The sequence below is a fragment of the Myiozetetes cayanensis genome, unplaced genomic scaffold, assembly GCF_022539395.1.
Source record: "Myiozetetes cayanensis isolate MyiCay16 unplaced genomic scaffold, myiCay2020 scf33, whole genome shotgun sequence".
Lineage (NCBI taxonomy): Eukaryota > Metazoa > Chordata > Aves > Passeriformes > Tyrannidae > Myiozetetes > Myiozetetes cayanensis.
In genome coordinates this window covers 178,659-204,082 of record NW_026087555.1, presented here as the reverse complement: position 1 = coordinate 204,082, position 25,424 = coordinate 178,659, and the positions used below count along the sequence as shown (strand labels likewise).

General features: G+C 39.6%; 1 protein-coding gene across 4 annotated transcripts; it reads right to left on the bottom strand.

Annotated features, from left to right (window-relative positions):
• On the bottom strand, window positions 1–25,386 carry LOC126646174 (glycerol-3-phosphate acyltransferase 3-like). 4 transcript variants are annotated; one of them, XM_050327316.1, is made up of 12 exons: window positions 25,348–25,386; window positions 23,961–24,136; window positions 8,597–8,867; window positions 7,397–7,471; window positions 6,677–6,766; window positions 5,677–5,770; window positions 5,281–5,396; window positions 3,840–3,895; window positions 3,404–3,489; window positions 2,484–2,612; window positions 1,329–1,408; window positions 1–878 (listed from the first exon to the last, which is right to left on the bottom strand). In XM_050327316.1, the coding sequence occupies exons 3-12, from the start codon at window positions 8,839–8,841 to the stop codon at window positions 764–766; spliced, it is 1,086 nt and encodes a 361-aa protein (XP_050183273.1). In that variant the 5' UTR covers window positions 8,842–8,867; window positions 23,961–24,136; window positions 25,348–25,386; the 3' UTR covers window positions 1–763. The 4 variants fall into 4 exon arrangements, with proteins under 4 accessions (XP_050183273.1, XP_050183274.1, XP_050183275.1 ...); XM_050327317.1 differs by lacking the exon at window positions 25,348–25,386 and adding an exon at window positions 24,343–24,375 and having other exon boundaries at window positions 23,961–24,139; XM_050327318.1 differs by lacking the exons at window positions 23,961–24,136; window positions 25,348–25,386 and adding exons at window positions 10,415–10,487; window positions 11,834–11,960.
• Window positions 25,387–25,424: the final 38 nt, after the last annotated feature.

Below are 25,424 nucleotides of genomic sequence, written 5' to 3'. Positions count from 1 at the left end.
TCACATCAAATGTTTTCTTTAATTTGTGTAATGCATACAAACAGACATAGAAAGGGACATAACAAAACCAGAAGATAAAATATAATTTAAACCCACAATATATTTTCTTTGACGCTGTCCTTGGCTGTGACTAATTTACCTCAGCATCACACACCCAGGCATCAAGGACATGCTGCCCTGGACACTGTTCTGCTCTTTGTCAGAGCAGAAAACATTCTGCATTGCTGTCCCTGGTCTTGCGACATGGAAGGGAAAGTCAGTACACGTGGTTTTTTCCCTCTGACATCCAACACTTCCTCTCCAACATGCAATTCAGAAAACATACTTTGGTGAACTGCCTAATGTCTCCTGACATGAGGAGCACTCTCTCTACAGCAACATGGTTACTGTGGCTGACAGGAACACTGCTAGTTCAAGTCACTGAGACAGGCTAGGAGTACAGAGCTGTTTTGTTAGAAGCTAAAAGGTAACCATTTAAGTCCTCGAGGTATTGTAAATGTTTTTAAAATGGTGTTTTAATGAGCCTAAGTAATTTTATTGACAATTTTTCTCACTCAGCATCAGAGAGAATTTTACAAGTAGATTGTATATTTTCCTATTTATAAAATTAGAATCTTTTGCATCAAATAAGGATATCTCTTTATGGTTTCCCTGCTGTGTCATATGCAAAATATCTTACAGGAACAGAAGGAAAACATGTTTGGTTTCATATAAAAACCAGTCTATTTTCCGGTGGAGATAAGTCATGGAAAATAAATAGCATTTAACAAACATTTCCATTTCCCACAGATCCATTTTCTATTACTATCTGGCAATATTTTTTCTGTTGCTCTTCCTTGAAAGACTCTTTGACCTTTTTCCTTTTTAGTCCCCCATCCCTGAAAGATACAGAAAAGAAACAGCCTTGAGCTCACTTCAGGTTAGGCCAGAAAAACATTGCAATATTTAGACTGTGTAGTCAAAGCAGTTTCCACTTAGTTTGGACTTTGCAAGATAATGCTAAATGATCTGTACTGCCAAGTCTTCCCACACAACAATGCCATTTCTTTAACCCAGCATTTAACAGGCAAATAATTAATTTTCACCTAATACTGGCTGCTGGCTAGATCCACCTGTCAGCTCTATTTCTCTATATATACTATATTATTCTATTTACTCTAATAATATTGTTCAAGGAATATTTTCTGACTTAGACTCAGTAAGGGTGATGGACTACAGTGCAAGCAAAGCAAATCTGGAAGAAGTTTTAAAGGATTCCAGGCTAATGTTTCAGAATACAGAACACCTAAAAACGCTTTAAACCCAATCTCAGAGGTGTTGCTTCTTACCAAGGAAGCACAGACATTCCTCCCCGAGCAGCAATGACAGCCTTGACTCTGTTGGCAAAGTGAACAGCATCTTCTTTTTCCTGAAAAATATATCAGTTATTTGCTTTACAACATAAACATTTTCTCTGTGCCTCACTTAAAGACATTTTGTCAGACAGCAGCCACTTCCAGATCCACAGGCCAGATATGACTTGCGGGGCAGTTCCAGCTGATCCTGGGGAATGCTGCCCAGTTTGTTCACCAGTCAGTGCCAAAAAGAACTAAGTGGGAGGCTCTCTGGTTTCTGGGGCAATCTCAAACAACACGCAGCGTGAGGTCACAGGTCTGGCCAGAGCAAGGGATGTGTCTGCTCCCAGTACTTCAGTATGGGAAACCCACCGACAGGATCATCCTTGCAGGAGATGGGGTTCTTGAACAGGGTTGGGCCTGGTGCATTCAGGTTATTGTGAGCTCACAGGAGTCTGACCTAAACTTCAGAGGACTGAAGATACATACATTACAGCAGCTTCCCTCCCAAAATTAGGGCTAAGCAAAGACCACGGTAGGCAGTACTAAACTGGGGCTTTGCTAGAGCACTTTGTCAGTGGCAGGGTGGTATAGAGCGCAGTGGGCTGAGAGGCTCTGCCAGGTTTTGGGGTAAAGCAGCTGGGCACAGGATTAGCTGGATATGCTGCAGGGCTGAGAAACAAGGTGGTGGGAGGAAGTTGTTACAGAGAACAGGGTTCTGGGAAGATGCTGGTGGCAGGGAGGACACAAAAGGCAGAAGCGACCCTGTACGGAGTGAAGAGAAGGCCTGAATCTATGTATCACTTCTAGAGCAAAAACAGGAGGTGTATGTCAGACTGAGGGGCAGGGCTCCTGCAGGATAAACCTATGCCTCTTCTAGTTTCAGGGATCAGAAGATCTGCACCCAAGATCTGCACCCAAGTAAAGGTTTTAGCAATAATAGGGAGTACGGTCCAGGAATGTCTGAATTTCTTCAAGATTAGTTTTTACCTGAAGATAACTAAACCACATCCATGCTCAATTTTAAGACTGTAGTGTTGCTTTCTGGTCTTAGTCCATTAAGTTATCAACAAAGATTCACAAACACTGTGCATAGTAACACAGACAACATTTTACAAGCACTTTAAAAAAAAAAAAAAGCGTAAGTACTTCTTGGACCATCGGTGGCAGGTACCACACATTACAGACAATAGCCCAGCTGGTCAACACATTGAAAGCATAGGTCATCACAGAATGCTTTGTGCTGTTCCAGAAGGCATCTCCAAAGCGGGGGTCATACTGGAAGACAAGAAGAATAAGCACAAGGGCATGATCTGCTACCTTAGTTTAAATCACATAAGCTGCTTTTTTTTGGCCACAAAGTCACAGTTCAACTTATTAAAAAGGGGCAAATCTATTCACACCTCTGAAAAGCACCAGTAAATTCAGAGTAAAGATCCAACATTTATCACAATTTTCTAACATTTTTCATTTACAAGCAATGCAGGACCCCAAACTTTGACAGACCAATTGAAACAAAACTGTAACAAGAGATTTACTCGAAATGTAAAGACTTTTCATCTACAGATATGCTGACTATGAAGGTTTAATGAAAAATGTTCACACCTGTTTTAATGATTTCCTTAAGATTAGGTAAGAAAGATTAGGTTCCAGAAAAAGTAACTAACATATCTAGGGCAGACCGAGGGCAACTTGGCTAAAGCTATTCAGAAAGACTTGAAAGTGCTAAGCAAAGTGCCTTTATCCTCAGAGCTCACAAGAGCCAGGAGCCCTAGGACAGAAAGAGCAAGCAGAACTGAACACACAGCATGGCAAGTGCCACTGTGCTTTTCAGGTTGGTCCTAACTCCTAACTGCTCCTAACTTCTGATTGCAAAGATACTCAGCGAAACATTTCCCACACTGAACTGAACATTGCAAGCCACCAAGTTTTCATTTTCTCAGTGTTTATTCAGTACCTCATTCACACCAAACAAGCGCCTTTATAACATTTGCACATGAACACCTTCTCTGACATGAGAAGCTTTTGCAAACAATCCTTCCACATTTGGAAAACTGCAGTTACATTACCTTGATTGCTACTGGATGGATGGTCCCTCCTACCTCAAAGCTTCCCTTCTTAAACATCATTACTGATGTGTTGTTAATGCAGGTACCTGGCCAGAATTAAAACAGATGAAGAGCTTAATCCATTCTGAGCAAAGTATCAGCAAATGAATCCTAAACTGTCTTAAGGAGACTTAAGTTGCCAAAGGAGAAAGTAAAGTTTAGTTCTGGAACACAATCCCAGAGCCTGTACTCTCTTCCATTATATTATATGCTGAAGCAAATAGACTGTCATAAAACTGTTGTAAGATACTAGAACCTGACTTTTAATATCTCACAAGGGCTAATTAATTCTACAAACTAAAAACAAACACCTCACTTGTAAAGAACTGGATATAATAAACTGCACTCAGTGGCAAGAAGTGAGAAGAGCAATAAAATCAATATAGGGGTTTCCTACCTTCTGGGAAAATTAAAATGGGTAATTTGGCCTTATCTGCAATGTGTTCTCTAATTCTGTGGAGAAAAAATAAAATTTCAGTGTATATTTCCTATTTATATTTGTCCAAGCATCTAAACATGCATTACCTCTTACACAGGAGAAGAAAAGTCCTTACCCTGTTGTCTTTTGCCAGGCAGTAGCCTCAGCTGGGACTTGTGATAGTGAGACACGGGCCTGGAACTATCTCTTGCTAATTACAAAAGTACACTTTTTAGAAAACTGTATGAAGTTTCCTTTTTACCATTTTAACCTAGTTAACATGAAGATAGAAAATGGTGGTACTTGAAGTGTGTGAAAATAACTTCCCAGGTTTCAGCTATTAACACAGTCAAACTTGATTGAAGTATATTCCATATTTCTAGTTTTCATGCCTTCTAGGTACATAGCATCAGTTCTACATGTATCTAATAATTCTCCACATCTAGTCAAGTGACAGGCTGCTGTCTTACTAGATTAGCTGCATCACTTAAAACCAAATGTATCACCACTAAGCAGATTACTGACCAAAATCTGTTGTTTTCCAACACACCCATCTTTACTATGATTCAAAAGCATGCAGCTCCTCTCCAGTCTTCATTAAACAACAAAAGCAAAATATCAGATATCATAAAATAAAAAAAAAAGAAGATAATAATCTAGCACAGGGAACCCTTTCCAATTTTTTAAGGACAAACTGTCATAGGTACTTAATGTTAGCTGCATTGCACCCTTTCTCATGAAGATTTAGGATGACTAAGAACGGTCTCTGTAAACACCTGGTTGTATAAGAACTGCTGTACTGAGTCAATCCCGGTTATGTTCTTAAAGTCCAACGTACTGTCTCTGCCAGGAATCAGTACTGCGTATCTGGAGAGCAATATAGGCATTAAGCAAAACTTTTATGACACTACTCCAGGTGCTCTTCCAGCTTCTAGCAGCTGCAATCACTCTCCCTTTATCCTGTGATCACAGCAGATACAGCCAGCTTTGACGCTCAGAGCTGGTGAGTAAAGGTACCTAAACAAGCCATGATCTATGAAGCAGAAGTGCAGACAGAACTCTGGTTTCTGTCCTGACATCCCAAATCACAGCCTCAAAACTGAATGAACAGGGTCCTGCCTGTGGCAGACAGGGAAGTTTTAGCAATGTGGAAATTCCCAGAGGTTACACTGCAAATGATCAAATGTGGAGTAGAATGATTAGAATAGTTTGGGCTGGAAGGGACCTTAAAGACCATCCAATAGATGATTGCTACACCCTGCACCATCTCTGATGGAGCAGTTCCAAACCTTGCACTGATGACAACCTACAGCTGCCCACCAAGGAGAGATGCAGGGTAAGAGCAGCCTCAGCTCACTCATGGACCTCACAATTATTAGACCTGACCAGACAAATAAGCAAACACCTCACATTACCTTACTTTTTCCTCACCAGATGACGGTCTTTCATTTCCGAGCGTTCAAATAAGACATGCTGAGAGGTCTTCATGCAACACTTTTGAATAAGTCCTATAAGCCCTCCATGTGCCTGGCCAACCTGCAAGACCAGAAGAAACTTGTTACTATCCAAACACACCCACACTTAAGGATAAAATGCTAAACACAGATGCATCTGTTTCTAAGCTTTCTCACAAATTATACCAATTCTCTTGGACATAAATGCAGCCAACACTTGCCTGCACGTACTTTTTTGCAATCCAAAATGCGAGTTTGAATGCTATCAAATCCCCCTCTTTCTACCAGTTTATCCTCTTACTGAACGCTACATCTACAGGCATCTCACCATTACTGATATTTACCAACTCTCTTGTTCATACCAAGGAATAGCATCCATCACTGACCAGGATTAGGACATCTAATGGAGATGTGTGGTTGGCTACACAGATGCCTCCTTGCTGTGGTCTGTTTTCCCTGCAATGACAACCATAAAGGTAATTATTAAACATTTATTCTCCAGACTACAGGTGACCCATCCAGCAAGCATACATGCCCAATCAAGACTGAGTGACAAAAACATTTCAGGCCCACAGCTTATCTGCAAACCCATAGGAAGTGAGAGAACACAAAACATTTTTAAATACTAGTATTACAACATATATGTTAAAATTTCTGGTGGTACATTACAGCAGATAAGTCATCTTTTCTCATACTTTCAAGAGTCCCTTCAGATTTCAGCAGTTATGGTATTTCACCAAAACCAGTTTCCTTTTAGCTGAAAATATGAGATTTCCCTGGATATGCATTTTAGCTGCATGTATTACCATTCACAGAGGCATGTATCAAAGAATATTTGGACAGCAAAATTCTAAAAGCAAAGATGCTGGAACATGATTTTGCTTTTCATTCTAAAGCACAAACAAGATATTTCAGAAGCTTCCATTACATAAAGCACACCATTAAGCAAGCAAGACACTGCAAAGATTTACCAAAATACTGCCCATAACTTTCTTCAGGAGAGAGCACAAAGAATCAGTTACTACACGAATCAACTACTGGGACAGCTGAACATTTTATGGCAATATTTTTGCATGTGATTAAAACAAGTTCATGACAAACACTGAAAAATGCCTAAGTGTCTATTTAACCAGGAATGCAGTACTACTTCACCTACACATACACTGCCACTACACAACAGAAGACACAAAAGGGTGTGCAAACATCCTGACAGAGTCTAGATGATCCAGACAGCTTTTTGGATAAATTATGCCATCATAGTATCCATGCAGTAATGGAATAAGAATCCTTCTCTGAAACCTGAGACATTAAGTACTGTAAGAACCAACACCAAACCATTGAGAGTAGATTGGCACCACTCACCTGTTGTGGAAATGAACAAGACCACTCAGACATCGGAGACCTAGTGTGGCACATATCATCTGAACCTGGTTGCTCAGCCAGCCTTTAACTCTAAAAGAAATGAAGCCATACATACATTTCCAGTTCTATGGAGTCAGGCATAGAACACTGCAATGTAAACTCTCCAGATTATTCCAAATAGCTGTTACTACAAAACCCACACTAAGAGGATTCATTGCACTAACAATGCCATGCAGAAGGAGCTTACTGGTGTCAGAGATATTCTTGATCCACTCTCTTACTGTAATCTATTCTAAACCCACCAGATTCAAAGCAGAGAAGATAACAGGGTTTTGTTTTATAGATTTCTTCTCATTCACTAACATAAATTTAATATAGAACTACCTAGCTGGTGAATCATGTTTGAGTTTCTTGCAGTGACAGGACACAACAATCTCAAACTATTAATATGGAATTGCTCAGGACAGGTGATTTAATTGCCCTGTTTGGACTCAGTAGAGCATGCTTCCAGCACAGCCTATCTGTCTTACATTGCATGTCTGCTTTCAGATGCCATTGCCATATTCTCTCACATAGCACTCTATAAGTTTACAGTAGAGAAAAAGTCACCCCATGATAGTCCATATTAATCCTCTGGACACAAGCAGAGTGTTCCAACTACTAGTTTAAATCCTTAAAGAAATGAAAAAGACAGCAGAGGAGCCCTCAGCAAACACCTACCTGCCATTTGGAAATTGTCCTACTACCGTAGTGGCCAACACCAGCAACAGGATGCTGAAAACAGACAAGCAGACTCTACAAAGTAAAATAATCTTAATTAAATGCTAAGAAGCAAAACTGGAAGAGTAAGCAAGAAAACATTTTATTTGGCCCTTTGATCCATTTCTCAATGCTTCCCTCCACCATCAGTAGCATCTAACTAGCAATACAAACCACTTATGGCCAACAGGAAAATACGAGCACATGTTTTCACCAATTAATCCTGCACTGGTTACAAAACCTTGTGCTGTTTGGAGCCTAACTTCCAAAAAGCACCATGCTCTGATCTGAAGGTACCACATGGTAAAGAAGCCATGGTGTTCAAAGAGGACAGCAAGTAGTAGCTGGTGTTCTTTTATGCAGGTGATATTTCTCAGGGCCAAAAGGGTCTCAGAATTTCATTTTTAAAAAAAACCTATCCAGAAATTTTGGTATGTATTTCCACTCTAAAAGGATGAAAATTAAATTCCCTTGGTTACTAATGGCTGACCCAACCAGTATATTGAAGCCATTTCTACACAAATGTTGTCTTCTTAAGCTATATATCCAAGGTTACAGCCAGGCATACGTGCTTGGCTATGTGACTGGTACAAAATTCCTTCATGCACTGCATCTAGGTTGTAAGTATACTGCACACCCATCAAAAGAATAAGAAATTTTAAAAGCTCCTGTTCTTTGCAAGAACACACGACTATTTGTAATGGTTTGGTCAATACGGCAAAGGTTGGCTTTGCTTAATAGAAAATTTTAAAATGCTGAACATTTAATACATTCTAAGTGGATGTCTTTTTTTCTGCCTCCATTCAGCCACGTGCCCCGTGAACACTGGCTTTGCTTCAAATCCCACATGTTCAGCGCACAGTCTCCCTGTCTCTTCAGCAAGTTGTTGAAACAGAGTTGTTGAAACAGTTGTTACTTTACCTCACAATAAGATATCCAGTTCATTCCTATATAGTTTTGCTGGATTGTAAAAACAAATTAATTACTGATTACTATTAATTAATTACTAACAAAACATATGGAACATGAGAAATTTACATATTTGGCTCCTCTTTTTTTTCTTTTAGGGATATTTGGAAAACAGACAAAAGCCGTATTATTTCACAAATTCCTTAAAATGTAACATGAAACGCAGATCCCAGCAAATTACACCTGGCTCACCGAAAAGGCAGCAGGAGACAATACCGAATTAGGATCCCAATGACCCACACAACAGTCAGTTGCCAGCTGACACGGTGCAAGTTGGCATTGGTTCTGCTGAGGAGGTTCCAGGACACCAGCTCCTCAGAGGAGAACCGTCGAGTGACTTCATCTTCTGCAACTGCCTCGCACCCCTTCTTGGAGAAGTACATAACATCGGCAAGGCTGAAGCATCCTTGGCGCCGGCCAGCAATCTCCTCTTCCATGGGAGTTTCATCTCTCTGGATGATCCCTGCATGAGGAAATGAGCCCTCCTTCCACACGGTGAAACGAACAATATGGATTCCGAAGGGAGTAAAATACATGTGCTTTTTAGAAATAGCTCTCCTCCTACTCAGGCACCATAACTGCATTGTTACGCCTCATTTATGTACTGACATTTAATTTCACAAGTTACTTCTTGAACCCTATGCCATATAACCCCCCTAAACTGCTGAGGAAGGAGAAAAGCATTCAGATCCAGCTGCAAATAAAACCTTGAGCACAACACCTACTTCACTGTCATTTACCAAACAACATATGTACTCGCACCTAGAAATGTCAACCACGCACTGCCAAGATTGCAGATCCCTCCTGGTGCCCTGACTCAGATTCAGCCAGTGCTTGCATAGTTGTTGTTCTTATTGTTGTTGATTAGTTTTACTTTTTCCCAGCTATAACAACCCCTTCCTCTGTATTGTTTTTTCAGAGCCTTCTCTCTTCCCCTATCCCTCCTCCTTTAAGAGTCCCCTCACTACCAAGAAACTTGAAAGTGTCTAGATTTCCTCCCCACCCAAACATATATAGTGTAACACAGACACATTGTGCTGAAAGAATAACAACACATTCATGTGCTGCTATTTGTAAAATTACACCCCATAGGACAATTACATAGCAAGTTTCATTGTGTTTGCTGAGGTCACTCTGAGACCAGATTCTCATCCGACTGGTTAAAGTGACTAAAATTGTCTTGATTCATACCAGCTAACACTTGGCCTTCTTGTTTACTTTTTGTTTGTTTGTTTTATTTTGTTTTGGGGTTTTTTTGGAGGGGGTGTATTGAATGACATTAAATGTGCATTATTCAAAATACACTTAATTTATCTTAATCAATATACTACCCCGACCAGAATCAAAAATTTTTCTCCAGCTGCACTTCAATCAAACTTTCAACACCCAGAAAATCATCAGACCCAAAATTTATTAGCTGACAAACCAAGCAGTCTATGTGACTAACGACTAAAAGTGACACTACAAGTAAAAGGATTACCATGAAAACTTAACCCACTCCCCTCTGGTCAAAGAAGAAAGGAAAAATAGTTGGGGGGAAAAATTTACTTTGATTTTGTCTTCGTGCCTAGACAAGAATGCAAAATTCAACTGTGATCCATGGAATGCTGTAGCTCCTTTACTTGAGAGACCCTGGATTTTTTGCAAGCGAGAAGTTACAAGAAACAGAAGAGAATCCATGCAGAGCAACATGAAGAGCAAAGAACACTCATTCCTCTCAATCTTGTAAAGAGAGAGCTGATGGAGTCAGAAAGCACAAAATACTTATGAAAACAGGGACAGCTTCCCAAATGCTTATCAGCAATGTCTTTCTATCCCCACATTAGTCTGTAGCTCCTTTTATTCAAGAAGACTCAATAACTGGCAGATTATCTTGCTTATAACATCCTTCTGTAGCTTTGTAACTTCAACAGTTATTTGCCCATCAAACTCCTTTCTAAGTAAGATTTTTAGACAGTTGCCTTTTTACAAGATGAACAGTGCTGTGTCCCCTTCATCCAGAGATCTTACCAGTGGAGATTAAATTTTCAGGTGCCAGCGCCTTCTGCTTTTTTACTCCCTCCTCAATCTGCAGGGTGGCCCACTGTTCCCAAAACAAGAAAAGTAGATGTTGATGGTTTTAATTTCATCATTTCTAGACATTCTGTAGTTACCTTAGGTGAGTTGTCTGAGCCTCTTTTACTCCTACCCGGTCTTAGATTTTCATTTTTCAAAGTGAGCCTGAAGGCTGTCCTGCACACCTCCTGTTTCATTTGTTATACAGACTATCTTTTGCCATTTCTAGGAAAAATTGTTTGGCTCAAACTTCTTTTCAGGACACAGTTGTTTTTCTTCTGGAGGGCCAACACATTACTTAGCTACCTGAGAGACTGTGAGATCCATGGGTCCAAAACTCTCTCTTTTCCAGTTAGCTTCAGGCAATAGGGTTTTGCAAAATACTATCGCTGACATTAGAGAGATGCTGAAAAAATAGATCTAAAAAAATAATTTCAAAGAATAAAAGAGATTACCTCATTTTTAGGGCATTAATGTGGTTTCTGTTAACAGAAAGCAGAAGCAGCAACATTATGTATCCATGGTATTTCTGAAGAAGTAGCTTTGGTAATGGGCTTTCACCCTTCCCTGTCTTCACCCTTTTGAGCTAAACCAAGTTTCTCCTCCCTGTGCAGAACATCATAAAACTCTCTATTAGCAAAATCAAATATACCAATATGCCTAATTTTTCAAGTTGTCATAGTTTTGAATGTTTTCATCATACATATATAAAAAGGAGCTCTAGTGAGTCCTAGATCTTCCTGTATTTATGTCAAGATATCTGGCCTAACAAAGGACACAGGATGCTTGAGAGTAGGCTCTGCTCATTATCAAAAAATCAATGACGCATTCAGCTTATGCCTTCACCTGCTATTAAAGCTACCCATTTACAACAAATCAGAATAATCCATCTGCTTCAGGATAAACTCCTGCTTAAAGTATATTTCCTTCTTACTGATGTGTGCAGCCATTTAAGTCACCACAAAGCTGATCTCAAATAGTCTTCACTGCATTACAATGTGTTGCATGTGCCAACATCAATTAGCTTTTTTGCCACCCTTAAGTTTTGCGTGCTCTCTACCAGTTCCTTCTGTAGCATTAAAGTCAGCAAAAAAAGGGACACTTTGCCAATGTGTAATTAGGATATTTTAGTTACGCTTAGTTGACTTTTTCTTGCCAGTCATCTTAAAAGAAAAGAAAAAAGCAAAAGCAGAATAGGCTTTGATGGGGTATTTTAAACTCCATGCAAACCGTCTGTTGTAACACCGCAAAACAAACAAACAAAACCAAAAAAAGAAGTAATTAAAAAACCACAAACAAACAAACCATACCGCAGACCTTCACCTTGTCTATACTTCCCAATTACTCTCTTGAAAAGGTCAACTGGTACATCACCTGTCTCAATCTTTTGCAACACATGAAGAGTCAGTCAGAATTGTAGAGCCAGGGGATGTCATGAAAACAGCAGCCCACACACTGAGAAATGAAAGAACATACAGAACAGGTACAGGAATGTTGCAAAAGAGAGTAAAGGCAGACGTGTGGCAAATTTAACCTCTTTATAATGTACTGCTGGTCCTCACCCCTTCCCCAATATTCTTTTAGGATGGCTGTATGGCATGAGGGAGGAAAATAAATAAAAATCACTGAGCTTGACAAATAAAGCCTTTTTGCCTTACTCTCTGCTTTCCCGTCTCCCTACCCTTATCTTGCCTGTCACAGTCCTCCTACATAAAAAGGCACCTGGCAGCCAGCAAGCACTGCCAGAAATGAGCTTGCTCATACTGTCCTGAAGGATTTGGAATGCCTCAAGGAGGCTGGCTTTTGATTGCCAGATAGTAAAAGGGTGATAATTACTGACCAAGCTGACTCAAAATATATGTTAACTAATTTAAATGAGCCAGACAAGTCAAAACCAACAACAATTTATAAAGGTTACTAGTCAAATATAAGTATTGACTCATAGGACAGAGAAAGAGTGAGACAAAAGTGGTTGTAACTAAATAGTCAAGGCTACAAAGATGGGGGACAAGGCAGAAGAGGAGAAGTTTTCAAGGACTGAACAGTTTCACAGGGCTTGTCAGCTTGGCCAACATGGCATGGAACAGAGGTCTACAAAATCTGGACTGGCACAGAGCAAGTGCTTAAGATACAGTTTTCTGTTTTCTAATACAAGAACTGGGGTTTATCATATAAACATGTTGGGTAGAATGTGTGAGCAAGAAAAAGGCAATATATTTCCACAAAACACAGTTAAGCTGTGAGTTCATTATTCAGAACATGTCACCAGAGATTGTTTGAAATGGGAGCAGTTATAAAAAAAGCGTGTATGAAAATCACTGTGGGACACAAAACCCTCCCAGCTCATGAACTGACATGGGAAACTGAGGCAACAAGGAGTGAGGAGGGAATCTGACCATACAACCATCCGGATTTTCATCGAGCAATTGAACTGAAGCCTGTCAGAGCTGTCTGTCTGGGTCAAACTCTGGACTGACGCAGCAGAGTAGCTACTATGTTGTTCTGCATTCAGTTGCATCTGTACGTATAATTTGTTTTTAAAAATTAAATACATCTTTGTGATCACCTTTGTATTGCACAGTATTGAGACAGAGCTGTCATGCTGGTCTCTGTTGCAAAACAGTAATGAAAGGATGTTTTAAATGCCTTACAGAAAAAAAAAAAAAAACAGATGTTGCAACTAACACAGAATTTAAGTATTAAATGTAGCAACTTCATTGCCAAGTTTGCTGACTGAATGAGAACTCGGCTGCTGTGCTTTCCTCACTGGTATTTCTGAAGCGATGAGGACACACGGAGTCCAAACATCCAGCGGTTGATCCCAGATGGAATACTGAAGACCTGACAGCTTAACTCAAACAGTCCATTTGTTTCAGCTTCCTGTAATTACATTCTAAACAAAATAAGAATGCCCAATACTTGGTTATATTAATTACTTTCTTCATAGTACCTGACAGGAAAAGCTATACAATATGGAATGCTCATTTTATGAAATCTCCCTTTTTGTGTTTTTTGTGGGATTTTTGTGGGTTTTCCTCCCTTTTCCATTTAAAGTACTCCATTTTTCTATACTATGTAATAATTCAGTTTTGCATCTCTTCCTATATTTTACTACCCCTTCTCCCATGTTCTCCCAAGAGGTTTTTCTAGTCACTCATTACAGTGGTTTTTCTCAATCCCATTCTCATAGGCTTTGGGGCAATTACTCCACATAAAGTCTTCCAATACAATGGCAAGGAGAAGGTCAGTAGTTTTTTAGCACAAATTGAAATCATCATCTAAGATAGAGCACTTGGGACTTTTTCATCCAACTGTCCTTTCTATCTGGCCTCATTTCCCCTTTCACATCACAACCAAGAACCCATATCAAATGATCTGAGTATTACATTTCATGTCTGAGAGGATGTGAGACTGTCCACCATCAGACTGTGGAAAGGACTCACAAATCTCCTGCCTACTTTAATGAGGGCTGATGAAACAGGTTGAGAAGAGTCACAAACATTTGTTTGGGATAAGAGCACAGGTGTAATTTATCTGGGGTTTGTTGCAGAGGCTAGCTCAGGACAGCTGAGCTATTTGAAAGCACAGCAGGGAGCTTCTTTCACCAGTTTAAGTGTCAGCAGCATCTGCCCGTACTCCAGCGGGAGTTTACGACATATTAGCTACCTCTGTGTAGCTATCAATTCAAACACTATTCACAATTATTAGACATCTTTCCTACATGTATTTCTCAAGAAACAACAATGCTCCAATTTCATACAAAAGTTCAAAAATCAAAATTCCAGAGCAAATAGAGCTACAGCTGTTCAGCATGTTTCTTTGACTCTCCACAGGACTGCAAGAGCGTGGTGTACATTTCATCCTAGCAAAGGCATTTTCTTTTGCAACAGCTGGAATAACATCCCTGGCACGGCTTTGCTAGTATTGTCATTTCCATCAAACTCTGTTTTAGACAAGCAAACACAAACTCAGAGAAAACACGTTATTTACAAATAGAAGTTTACAAGTATACAGGAAAAAATAACCCTATCAGAAACCAAACCACATTCTATCACTTCCAGAAATATTTTAAGGATAATTTAAGGGTAGTAATAGTTATTATGGACTAACAGTTATGCAATTGAGAAATTACTCTATTGGAGATCTTTTGCTATTATATTGATATGTCGTTAGGAAAAAAAAATCACAAAAAAACCCTCAAACAAAACCTGTTACCACCCAAATTTTCAAACCTTGAATCTTGCTTTTGAAAAAGGTTTTGTTTTCTTTCTAAAACAACTAATATCTAGATTCCTTGATGCAAAAGCAGCAGAAGGTACCAATTATTTCCATACACGATTACATTTTTTCCATTTGTTCCAGTCACTGTTCACAGTGCTAAAACACTTCAGTGAAGTCAAGAAATCAAATTGACTTATCTCAACAACTGCCACCATTATTCAGTGCTCAGTAATAGATCTGAAAACTTGAGCTTTATGCTAAAATACTTTTTTTTTTTTCTCCCAGCAAATTCAGAAAGGGCTACAGATATACTTCCTTGGAAAAATATTTTCTGACTTGATTTCAGTCTCTACTCTTCTATTTTTCTCAAGCTGACAAACACGGAGGAAAACAAAACATGTTTTCGCTCTGCCTCCCTATTTGCCATTTACAGCTGTAAGAAACAAATATAAGGTGCTGCCCGGTGAGTTTTCTGTTAATTTTGCTGGTCTACCTAACAGACTAAATCAAATGCAACACAATGGAGAATCCGGTCGTAGTGCTCAAGGTTGGATTTTTTGCTGAAACCTCAACCAGTTGTTTGGTACTTCCTAAAGCACTGATATTCCTGCAATATAATCTGTAGCATGCTAATATATGACTAAGCATCTGCTCTCAGCATTTTCAGCTTAGCTATCCGGTAAGGCATCCTGTTTCGCCATTCCGGATAAAAACAGGAACCATGATCGGTCTCTGTGCATTACCACATTAGCAATATTTCAGGTAGATAATGTCACAGCTGGAAATCAGTCCACACTTCATTGGGCTTTCAATGTCAGGTTGTTTGTGTCTTGAACAAGGGGTGCATAGAAGCCTGCTTTAAAGTTGTGAGTATCTCAGGTCTGCAGTTTTAGCCATATTCTGAGGAATGAGCCCCAGGACTTCAAGAATAGGCCCAGCAATGACACGCATGAGCTTTAACCCAGCATTTCCCAGTCCTGCCTTTCCTTGCAAAGAGCCGAGTGGGCCACAGCACAAGCAAAGGTGACCTAAAATTCTCTCCATCCTCTCTCCCTCCCATTTCCCTCCAAAATAGCTCTTAGTTACTCTTTCGGCTCAATGAGAAGCATTTGAACAATACTTCAAAGAAAATAGGTGGAATTATCTGTAAGATGAAAACAGAGGAAACTCTTTTTTTTTTGTCCATCACACAATTAAGGAGCAACTTTGAACTAAAGCACAAAACAAGCCAGCCTGAACTGCAGTGCATGGAGTTGTGCTGTTCCTGCTATTAGGTGCTGTGGCCCCAGGGAACTAGACATAAAAGGCTGCACCTGATCACATAACAATTAACTTAATTATTTATTTTTTGATAAATTGATCCTCCACATTGTGAACACAAAATTATCATGCTTATAACCTGTTACAAAAACTGTGGAAAGAGAAATATCTAATGTGCTTTATGAAAGAGAAGTGCCTTCCTATATGAAGCACACACTGAGTGTGTCAAACATCCCTCAAAGCTGGAAAATGCACAGGGTGGGGGAAAAATACAGAAGTTATTTTAATGTCTGCCGGCTGTAGCAGCAAATCTGTCCAAAGACCTCCTCAGGTTTGATATAAGAGTGCCAACAAGATAAGGTACTAAAAAGTTACCAAGAAGAATTTAATTAGCATAGCACTAGCTGATTAAAAAAACATATCACATGTAAAGGTCAATATTACATATAGCCACTCCAGGCAGTCATTTCCCATTAACATCTGTATCTGAAAAAGCAACTAACCCTAAACTTTGCAGTCCTGTGCACTATGCTAAATGTTGTTCATACAGCTGAAGATAGATCCTGCCCAAGAGCTCTTAACCAGTACTAAAATGAAACAAAATAAAAAACAAACACACAAACAAACAAAAAGAGACAGAAGGATTATAAGACAGGAAAAAAAGACAGAATTGGCAAGGTAAGATGGTCATGATATGAACTATATCACATGGCTACAGACATGTTCTACTGTACAAATAGATAACTCCAACAGTTTAATAATAATTATAGCAACAATACTAGTAATGTGTTTTCTGCCACAAGTTGAAAGTGTATTCACAGAAAGCAGGTTTATGCCAGAAGCACAAAGTTAATCTACTGGAAAATGGAAATCCTTCACTGTTCAACATGATGAATTCACTGCACCTACTTCTGGCTAATGATGGATATGAAAAGTCAAACTTGAAAAAGTAAATGGAATTATGGCTTATTAAAAAATCCCAGAAAGCTCTTACTGATAGCAGCAGAATCAGGATCTCAGCCATAATCTGTTCACCCTAGAAAAATTACACTTTTAGAAGGTTGCACAGATTCAAGTCTTGTACAACAGAATTTGTAACTGCAGGATCCCCCAGATTTATATCTGGAAGAAGCAACACGCAGAGTGGATATTCTTACCTAGAACGTTAATACCATGTAAATAAAATAACTCAAATAAAACTACTGAATCTTATGTACATCTAAAATACATGTTCTTATTACTTACCAAGTTCCATAAACTAATACATCTTTTTCTTTAAATCTGACTTGTCATGAGTATTCTGCTCGCATGAAGTACTTTAACTAGCTTGAACTAGAATAGGTCATGGAATCTCTACTTTAATCCAAGAAAACCTTAAACCAGCAGCAGATTACATATAAGCCAGCACATAACTAGATATCATTAAAGGCACCACTCAAAGACTACAATGTAAAATAAAGCTTCAAACAACACATCTAAGTTAATGGAATTCTTTCTGCTGACTATTATGGCTTTTATATAAAATGTACAGGTTTTTATTAAACATGTCCTGTAGCAAACACATACCTTTTGAACCTAATTCTCAACTTACCTCTAATATTTTTACTACAAATTTCACATAGAAATGAGAAATCCCCAATGACACTCGGAATATCGAAGGCAACAAAACTAAAGTCACAAACAAAATCATCCAGATAGAAAAAATCTTGCTTTCTGCAAGGCCATGGCCCTCTCTATTTTCTTCCATTCTTACTCCTCCAAAATGCCAACCAGCCGTCTTTCTGAGAATATATGCTCATCTGTAGTGGAGATTCTAGCAAGCTTCCAGAGATGTAGGCAAATAAAAATCACACATTCTAAGAGCCAAAGTTATCTCTAGGCGAAGGTTGCTGCTCTCTGAAGCCTGACACCACAGATACTCTCAGTGATAATGGGATTTCTACCCTTTATCCCGCCCTAACTCCACCCACTTCCTTGTAATTGATAAGCATTTACTCACCAGGGGAGAACAAAAAAAGAAAACATGATAAGTAATAATATATGTTAGATAATTAGGTACTGTCAATAAGAAGACTTTTCAATGTGTCAACTAGTTTTCACAAGGTGTTCTGCCAATAAATTACAATACAAAGGTAAGTGGGTGTGATTTTCAGACTGCCTAAAATCTTCTCTTCTAAACCTCATTTAATACACACGGAGCACTTCTCCAACTGACATTTACACAAATTGATGACATATTTAGTCTGTTTTTCTACTTCATGAAGAAATAACTGCCTCATTTTGGTATTTGACCAAAGGAATGAAAATGAAGCTTGAGGCACAAGTCAGGCCTTTTTATTTTATTTTTTAATAACACACATGAAATGAAGATGCAAGTTTCAGCAGGCAGGGATTGACAATACGATAAACCTGCTCCCTCCATTGCTCTACCAGAAATTAGCCAAAAAGCCTGTATTACAGGGTTACAAAATACACTGTGGTGAAGTAACAAGCCATTTACCTTTTCATCTATTAGACTACAGAATTGAAATGCAATAGATAATCTGGTTTCTCCTTCTATCCTATCAATTGTCAATAATTTAATTCAGTATTGCTTAGTAAAGACACAGTTCAACCCCTTACAGCCATCTCCCTCCTGCCTTTTTGTATGCATGACAGAAAATACAGAAGTGAATAACTCTAGAGCTTAAGGAGAGCCCACCAGCTGCTTGTTTACAACCTTCTCACAGAACAAATTAACTAACTTTAGTATAATGAGCAAAACTTCCCAGACAGTGATATGCCGGTCCACAAAACATCTTCCCTTTATGCATACTTACATTAGCGTGTTTTTGTAAAGCTGGGGCTGTCCTTTTATAACATGTGCCATTGTTTGGTTTGTGGAGCAGCCTGAGTACGCACAAACTGGATTTTCTTGGAAATGAAAGCAGACCCAAAGATCCCCTGTAGAAAGTGCACCCAACACCCTCCAGTCGGTAACAGAAGCACAGGTGTCAGAATGGGCTGTACCACCTTGAAGTCCACTAATTAATACCACATGCCCAGGCGCCAACAAGCAGGATCCTGACGTGTTCTCAAGCTCACGTGGATCCATTGGCATGCTTCTTGTTTCCTATAGTAGCTTTTGTATCTTCAGATTTGCTGCTGAATTACATCCCTCGGGTCTTTGCAACTACATTGCAATCTTTTTCAGCAGTCTCATTTTTCTTTTGCTTCTTCTCATTACTTAGCTTCTTTGCCTTCTCTCCCCTTTCTGGCTTCTTTCTGAGCTTTCTGTATCTTCTACAAAACCTTGCTGATTTGTCTGTTTTTTTCTGCCTTGCCATTGCTCTTTCTCTCAATGGCAACCTCAAGCCCCTCACTCTCCCATCACGCTACCACTGCCAGGTATGCCATTAAACACTATTTTCTCACCTGCCCCACAAAAAGGCTCCAGTTCTAGGCTGCCCTGGGAAAATGCTTTATTGTTTGTAAAACAGCTTTACTCACCCATTTCTGTTTAGCTACCACTCCTTACGTTCTCGTGTCTGGTCTCTTCCTTGAGTGGTTTGCCCAGCTAACACATGTTCCCCAGGGTGGCGTATGGTGGAGAGTTGGATGGGCAGGCGTTGATCCACCTGGCACAAGGCAGCGCCTCTGAAGAGCTGCCATCAGCCCCAGCACAGGGGATCGGTATGCATGTTGCCTGGGCCCTAAAAACCTCGTGGGCGGGAGGGTGGAGGTAGTTTCTGGGACCTGATTGAGGCAGGAAAGGTGGGCAAAGTTAAGTATTGATACGACATCACAGAGTTACAGGAAGATGTGATGACTCGCTTAATGGGACGCTTCAGCAATAAGTCTGGACACATGGAAGATGGATTTTTTTATTAAAAGGATAGAAGGGAAGACAGACTTCCCTACCCTGGATGGGAGTAAGATGATGTTTCCTCTCCTGAATAAGGGAGAATTGTTTTCTATCCCACGAAACCTTACCCTTCGCACTGCCTAACTTGTACAAAGTCATATTCCCCACTACACTATGAGCACAGACACATACTGTAATCCTTACCTGTCAGCTTCTAAAAAAAACAGAGAGCAAGCAACCCCCTCCCATGTTCACCCATCCATTATACTGAATTATGGGATTGTCAGCTATAATTTTCCCTGGCAAACCACTCAGTCCAAGACATAAGAGGTTTTTTGAAGGCTGCTGAGACAATTATCACAGGTATATCAGAAAAAAAAAGAAGCAGAGCAGGTCTAAAGGGGGAATAAATTGAGAGATCTTGACAGTCTATTGCTTTTACCCAACATGTCACATTTTCCACACAGCAAAAGATAATTACTACACCAATTCCACTCAGTTTGCTCCTGGACACATAACATTGCAACAACCCACTGCAGTGAAAGCATCATCTTGAACTCATGGGCCAGGCTGGGAGCCCCAGCCCCTTGCAGATTTGTGAAAGAGGAGGTCACAGGGATGGCAGTCCTATAAAGTGAAAGAATTTAGGCATTGCTAGTGGCCTCTCTATTGATGTGGTCCAAATATCCAGCCCAAAGGCACTACAAAGTTCATATGGATTGGAATTTTATCTCTGCCCTGAATGAAGGTGATGCACTTGCTCATGATGTGAAGAAGAAAGGAAATCCTTTATTTCTTGACACAATTCATAACACAGCTTCCTGTTTTTTTGGTCAGAAATTTGGCATAGCTTTTTACATCACAATAATTGATCTTTTATTAACATTATTTCAAAAGAACCACTGTACATGTTTGTTGAATTCCAGTATGAGCTGAATAACTATAATTTATGAGGGGACTACACAAATTTTCTTGGCACAGTAATTTCTTTCAGAATTAATTCTGCCATCCACTGACTAAACAGAGCTTCTGCATGTCGTTCTTCTGCCCTCTTTGTCCCTCTTATCAATAGCCAGCCATGCTGCAATCATGTCCATTTCGAAGCTGTGAGAAGGAAGTGTGAAGGTATTACAAATTCAAATAAACATGCAGCAACAGAATGTAGCATTCAATTGTAAGGTCCAGTGTATAACAGCTGATGAATTTATACCAAACAGCCACAAGCATTTCTTTAACACAAAGCACCCTGAATGTCAAGAAAAGCCATAAGACAATGTGCAAAACTCTCTGTTTGTGAAATCTAACTTAGAAGAAAGGGATGCTGGTGACACAGGAGGAATTCAAGAGCAAAGTTCCCTTTAGTTTAACAAATCTCAATTTGACACCCACAAGCACAAGAAATTCACCTGAAACAATTCCTGGTCTCCTAGGGAAATGAAAAGGAGATGGAATGGGTGTCAGCCACCTACTCTTGGCTCTCGATCCCTTGGGGTCATTCTACTAATTTCTTATTGCAAAACATTGCCTAATGCCTAACTGCCAATTGTCACAGGGAACCGGAATTACGACCCATTTATTTTTTCAGTGCAAGGAGAAGCAAACACAGCACTGAGCTCTGTCTATCTGTAGTGCCTTACATGGAAGAGTTAAATTAGGTATAAATAGCCTTTTCCTGTACAGGAGTGTCTATACAGCAGTCAGCTTTTGAGCAGATTCACATACACTGTGAACAGATAAAAAACGGCAATGAGACATAACAGCTTTCAAGAAGTGCCACTCTGGTTTTGCCTTCCCAATACACACCCTACTGCAGACACAGACTGGAAATAACACTTGGCATGGCCTCAAAGAGAAGGTATCACACAGTCACAGAAATTTTGGGAACCACTCTTTCCAGGTATGCTTCCTTCCTGTTTGGTACTAACTATTCCAGTGACTCTGAGGGGATATCCTACAGGAGTTTGCAGCCTGCCTTTCTTGTAACGCCTTTCTTATCAGACTACCAGAACATTGTATGTCCCTGGCAGATACTGTTCCAAAGGAGCACTGACACATCAGCTTCAGCCACGTGGTGCTAGAGATGTTGAAGTAATACATTCTCTAAAGGTTAACAAAGAGAAATTTGTACCTGAGGCGAATGACAATGACCATGACTATCAATCATGGTCAACCATCTGTCAGCTGATCTTTTTTATAGTAAATATACAGGGTATATTGTTTAACTGTTTTGAATTGTAACAAGATCCAAAGTTGCTTACATCTAGAAGTACAGAAGTACACACAAGCACTGCCATTAGGCATGTGAAGTTGTTACTATTGCTAAATATTCTCCTGACTCTGGTTTTGGGGCTCCCTGGTATTTCTGTGTGAGTTTTGCCATGCTACAAAGCAGACTGATCTACTTAGAAAAGCCTTGTAAGTCAATGACACAAGGTCAAGAGAGAAAACCTGGGCCGATTAGCCAGCATCAGTTTACATCCAGGAGTGCCAGGATTATGGTTTGCAGGATAAGAAAGTCTTTCAAACAGGACTGACCAGAACACTGTGCAGTCCAGTAATTCTGATGTGTGTATTTACACGTGAAAACTACTAAGAATATATCTTTTTCAATTGCAGCTATTAAAAACAAACAAAACCAGCAAAACCACAAACAAACAAACAAAAAAGGGCCTTTTTGGTTTTTGTTTTGTCTTCTCTATGTTTCAACCTCACATTCATCAAATTCCACACCTGATTGCTACCCAAGGGGGAAATAATCTCTAGTAGTTTTGTTTTGATATTTATCAAGACTGACATTCATGCTTTACTGGTGAAAAACCCTCCAAAAAGCCAGAATGACCTTAAAGGTCACCTATTGCATGGTAAGCAATGTCAAGTGCAATATTTATCTACAGAAACCACACTGTCTTCATGCACTTAAATGCAACTATGTACTCCTTTGCATTAACATTCCAACTGATCTATGTCTGCTACTCTTAAGGTCTGTATAGATCTCATCTACACCACTAAACAGATGTGTGTTTATATCTGACCACAGTAAGATTGTGCTGTTTATGCTTTATCTTTGGCCATCAACAGTTGAATTATGAAAACATTGAAGAAGTATGTTTGACTACTGTATCGCTCACAGGATGACCGTAATACATTTAGCTCTGACCGCACAAGCATTATTGTTTCCACGCAAGATAAATTCAACAATTATAGAACCTTATTTTTTGTATCCTGTAGCTTACAACAGGCTTGAATCATTGTATCACAAAACAGGGAAATCCACTACTTGTTCTGACTACATTTGTTTGCCTCAGCAATGCATAGATAACCACAGATGTGCAGGCATGACACAACTTTCAATACATATCTCATATATTGTCCATATAAATCTTGTATATGGTTTGTGTATCATCGATGCTGAATGCAATAAAATAATTTATTGATGCCCAACATTTATTGCATTGGCTAAATGCATAAAATTTTCTCCCAGCTCTGGCTTAGGAGTGATTTCAAACACAGCATAGGGTCCTTTGGGGCAATTCCTGAAAGATGTCAGCATTCATCCCCTTTCATCATTTTCTCCACAAACAGCTATGGAATATGAACATATCCATCAGTTCTTGTTGCCTTCACCACGGCAACACGGTCCATAATGGAATCATTTGTTGCAATGTATCACTTCAGTTGTGTTGTACTTATTACCCCTTTTTTTAATACCACGGGGCCTGCATTGCAAGAAATGCATGCTATCTCTTCCCCATTACCCTCGTCCATCATTCTGTATCAGCCATAGGCTTGTCTTCCCCTTATCCAGAGATCTAGATCATTTATGACTGTGTTAAAAAATAAAAGTCTTAGCTGGTCCCTCTCTCCACTGCAACAACAGCTGAGAAGCACAACAATTTTCCCCTTCTAAATATTGGCACAATTCACATATATTTTTAATAATACTTAAAGGAATTTTTTTAAAATTTAAATATACCAGAACTAGCCCTTCTCCTTCTAAATCTTGCCAACAAACTTTAATGGAAAAAATATTACACTGAGAACATTAATTTTATATACAACATAAAAGAATATATTTGAGACTCCAAAAGCATGGAAATACCTCTTGAAAGACCACAGGAACATACATTCTATTTCAAGAATCAGGCAATTAATGTCTAAGGCTAAGAATGTGCTTACCTATAGTCCTGGTGAGGGATGAAATCAAACATTTGCTCGCCTGATGTGAAGGAGTAAAACTCCTGCGGCCTTTAGACCAGACCTCTGATGATATTTCAAAGAATGTTGACACTTCTAACTCTCCCTTCCTGAAATTGTTTTCTAGAGCTTTCTTCTGAGTGTTATGTCAGGAACACCTGCTAAAATGGGAAAAAATACATTACTAAAAGTATTAAAAATGAGTAAAATGTGACAACTGAAAAAATACAGAATGTACATTCTGCAAACTCAGTCTATATCTGAGGAAGAAGTCGTACAATTTACAGCTCAGCATTGTTCAGCATTATCATTTCATTACTTCCTTGTCACAATTTATTAGGTTGTTAACTCAGAACATTCTCACCATGATCTTAAACAGTACAGTGCACCTCCAGACATCCTCACAGCTGCACAGCCTGTTTTGAAAGCCTTATTATGAACAGCAGCTCAGCCAGTGCCATGCCTTTTCATATTGCAGGCTGGCATGACACAATCCTCCCACTCCCAAGACATGAGCACAGCTTACTCCACCCACACTCCCAGCAGGGTGATGTGGGCCAGGTAGCTCAGTTTAAATGTCATTTTGATGAAAGCATCAAACTAAAGCTTGTAGTGCAGCTCAGTGAGGTGCTTCCATGCGTGCAGATCCTGCCTTTTGGCCTAGAGCTGCATCAGGTCCCAGAGCTTGCAGGCAGGAGACTGGCAGCCATGGATGGGGCCAGGACAGCTGGCCTCACACCTGGGACAAGCACTTGGGCTGCACCCGCAGATATTCACCCCAGAAGTCTCCCAGAGATGCAGGGGATTGAGTAGTCTTCCTAAATCAGAGCATTGTTTCAATTGTTTCAGTTTCCAGGAATTTAGACTTAAGAACTGTGCCATTTAAGGCAAACTGAAAGGGATGATTTTCCAGGAGTCTCACTGGGCAGATGGTGCCAAGAGGCTGGGAGAGTGAGGAGGGGGGATAGAGGTGGCCGCAGGGGAGTGAGGTCTGGCGCTGTTTTTCACAAAATCGGATTCATTACACGGTGTGCAATAAACCAATAATTATACACTCGAGAGAGAGAATGATTATTGATTTCAGAGTTGCACAATCACAAGTGCTTGGTGGTATTTCACAAATCAAGCACACAAATTATCAAAACTTTTCACTATTTATATATTTTATCAAATAAAGATATTAATATTCATTGGTTACAAGTTACATAGTTATCTTTTTAATTAGTATTGTATCTTCTATTGTTTAATGATGCTCTTGCTTCTCATGCTAATTAGTCCACAGGTTCAGTTTTTCTCTTCTTTTGGGTCGGTGGGTTTCTTGAGCTGGTGCCGTAAGTCAGTGGTTCCCACCTCGCACTGATAGAATTACCTTTCACACAGTTGGAGCTGATTCAGCACAGTTGTTGAGTTGTCTTCATTAGTTTCTTCTTTATCTTGGGAGTTCTG

Bases quoted from the DNA above. Each gene is read 5' to 3' on its own strand.
- LOC126646174 (XM_050327315.1), bottom strand. From the start codon at position 8,988: ATGCAGTTATGGTGCCTGAGTAGGAGGAGAGCTATTTCTAAAAAGCAC. The intron at 5,397-5,676 runs GTATGAACAAGA...CTGGTCTTGCAG, and splicing joins GTGATGGATGCTATTCCTTG to GTTGGCCAGGCACATGGAGG. The intron at 3,896-5,280 runs GTAAGGTAATGT...TTTTCTCCACAG, and splicing joins CGTCATCTGGTGAGGAAAAA to AATTAGAGAACACATTGCAG.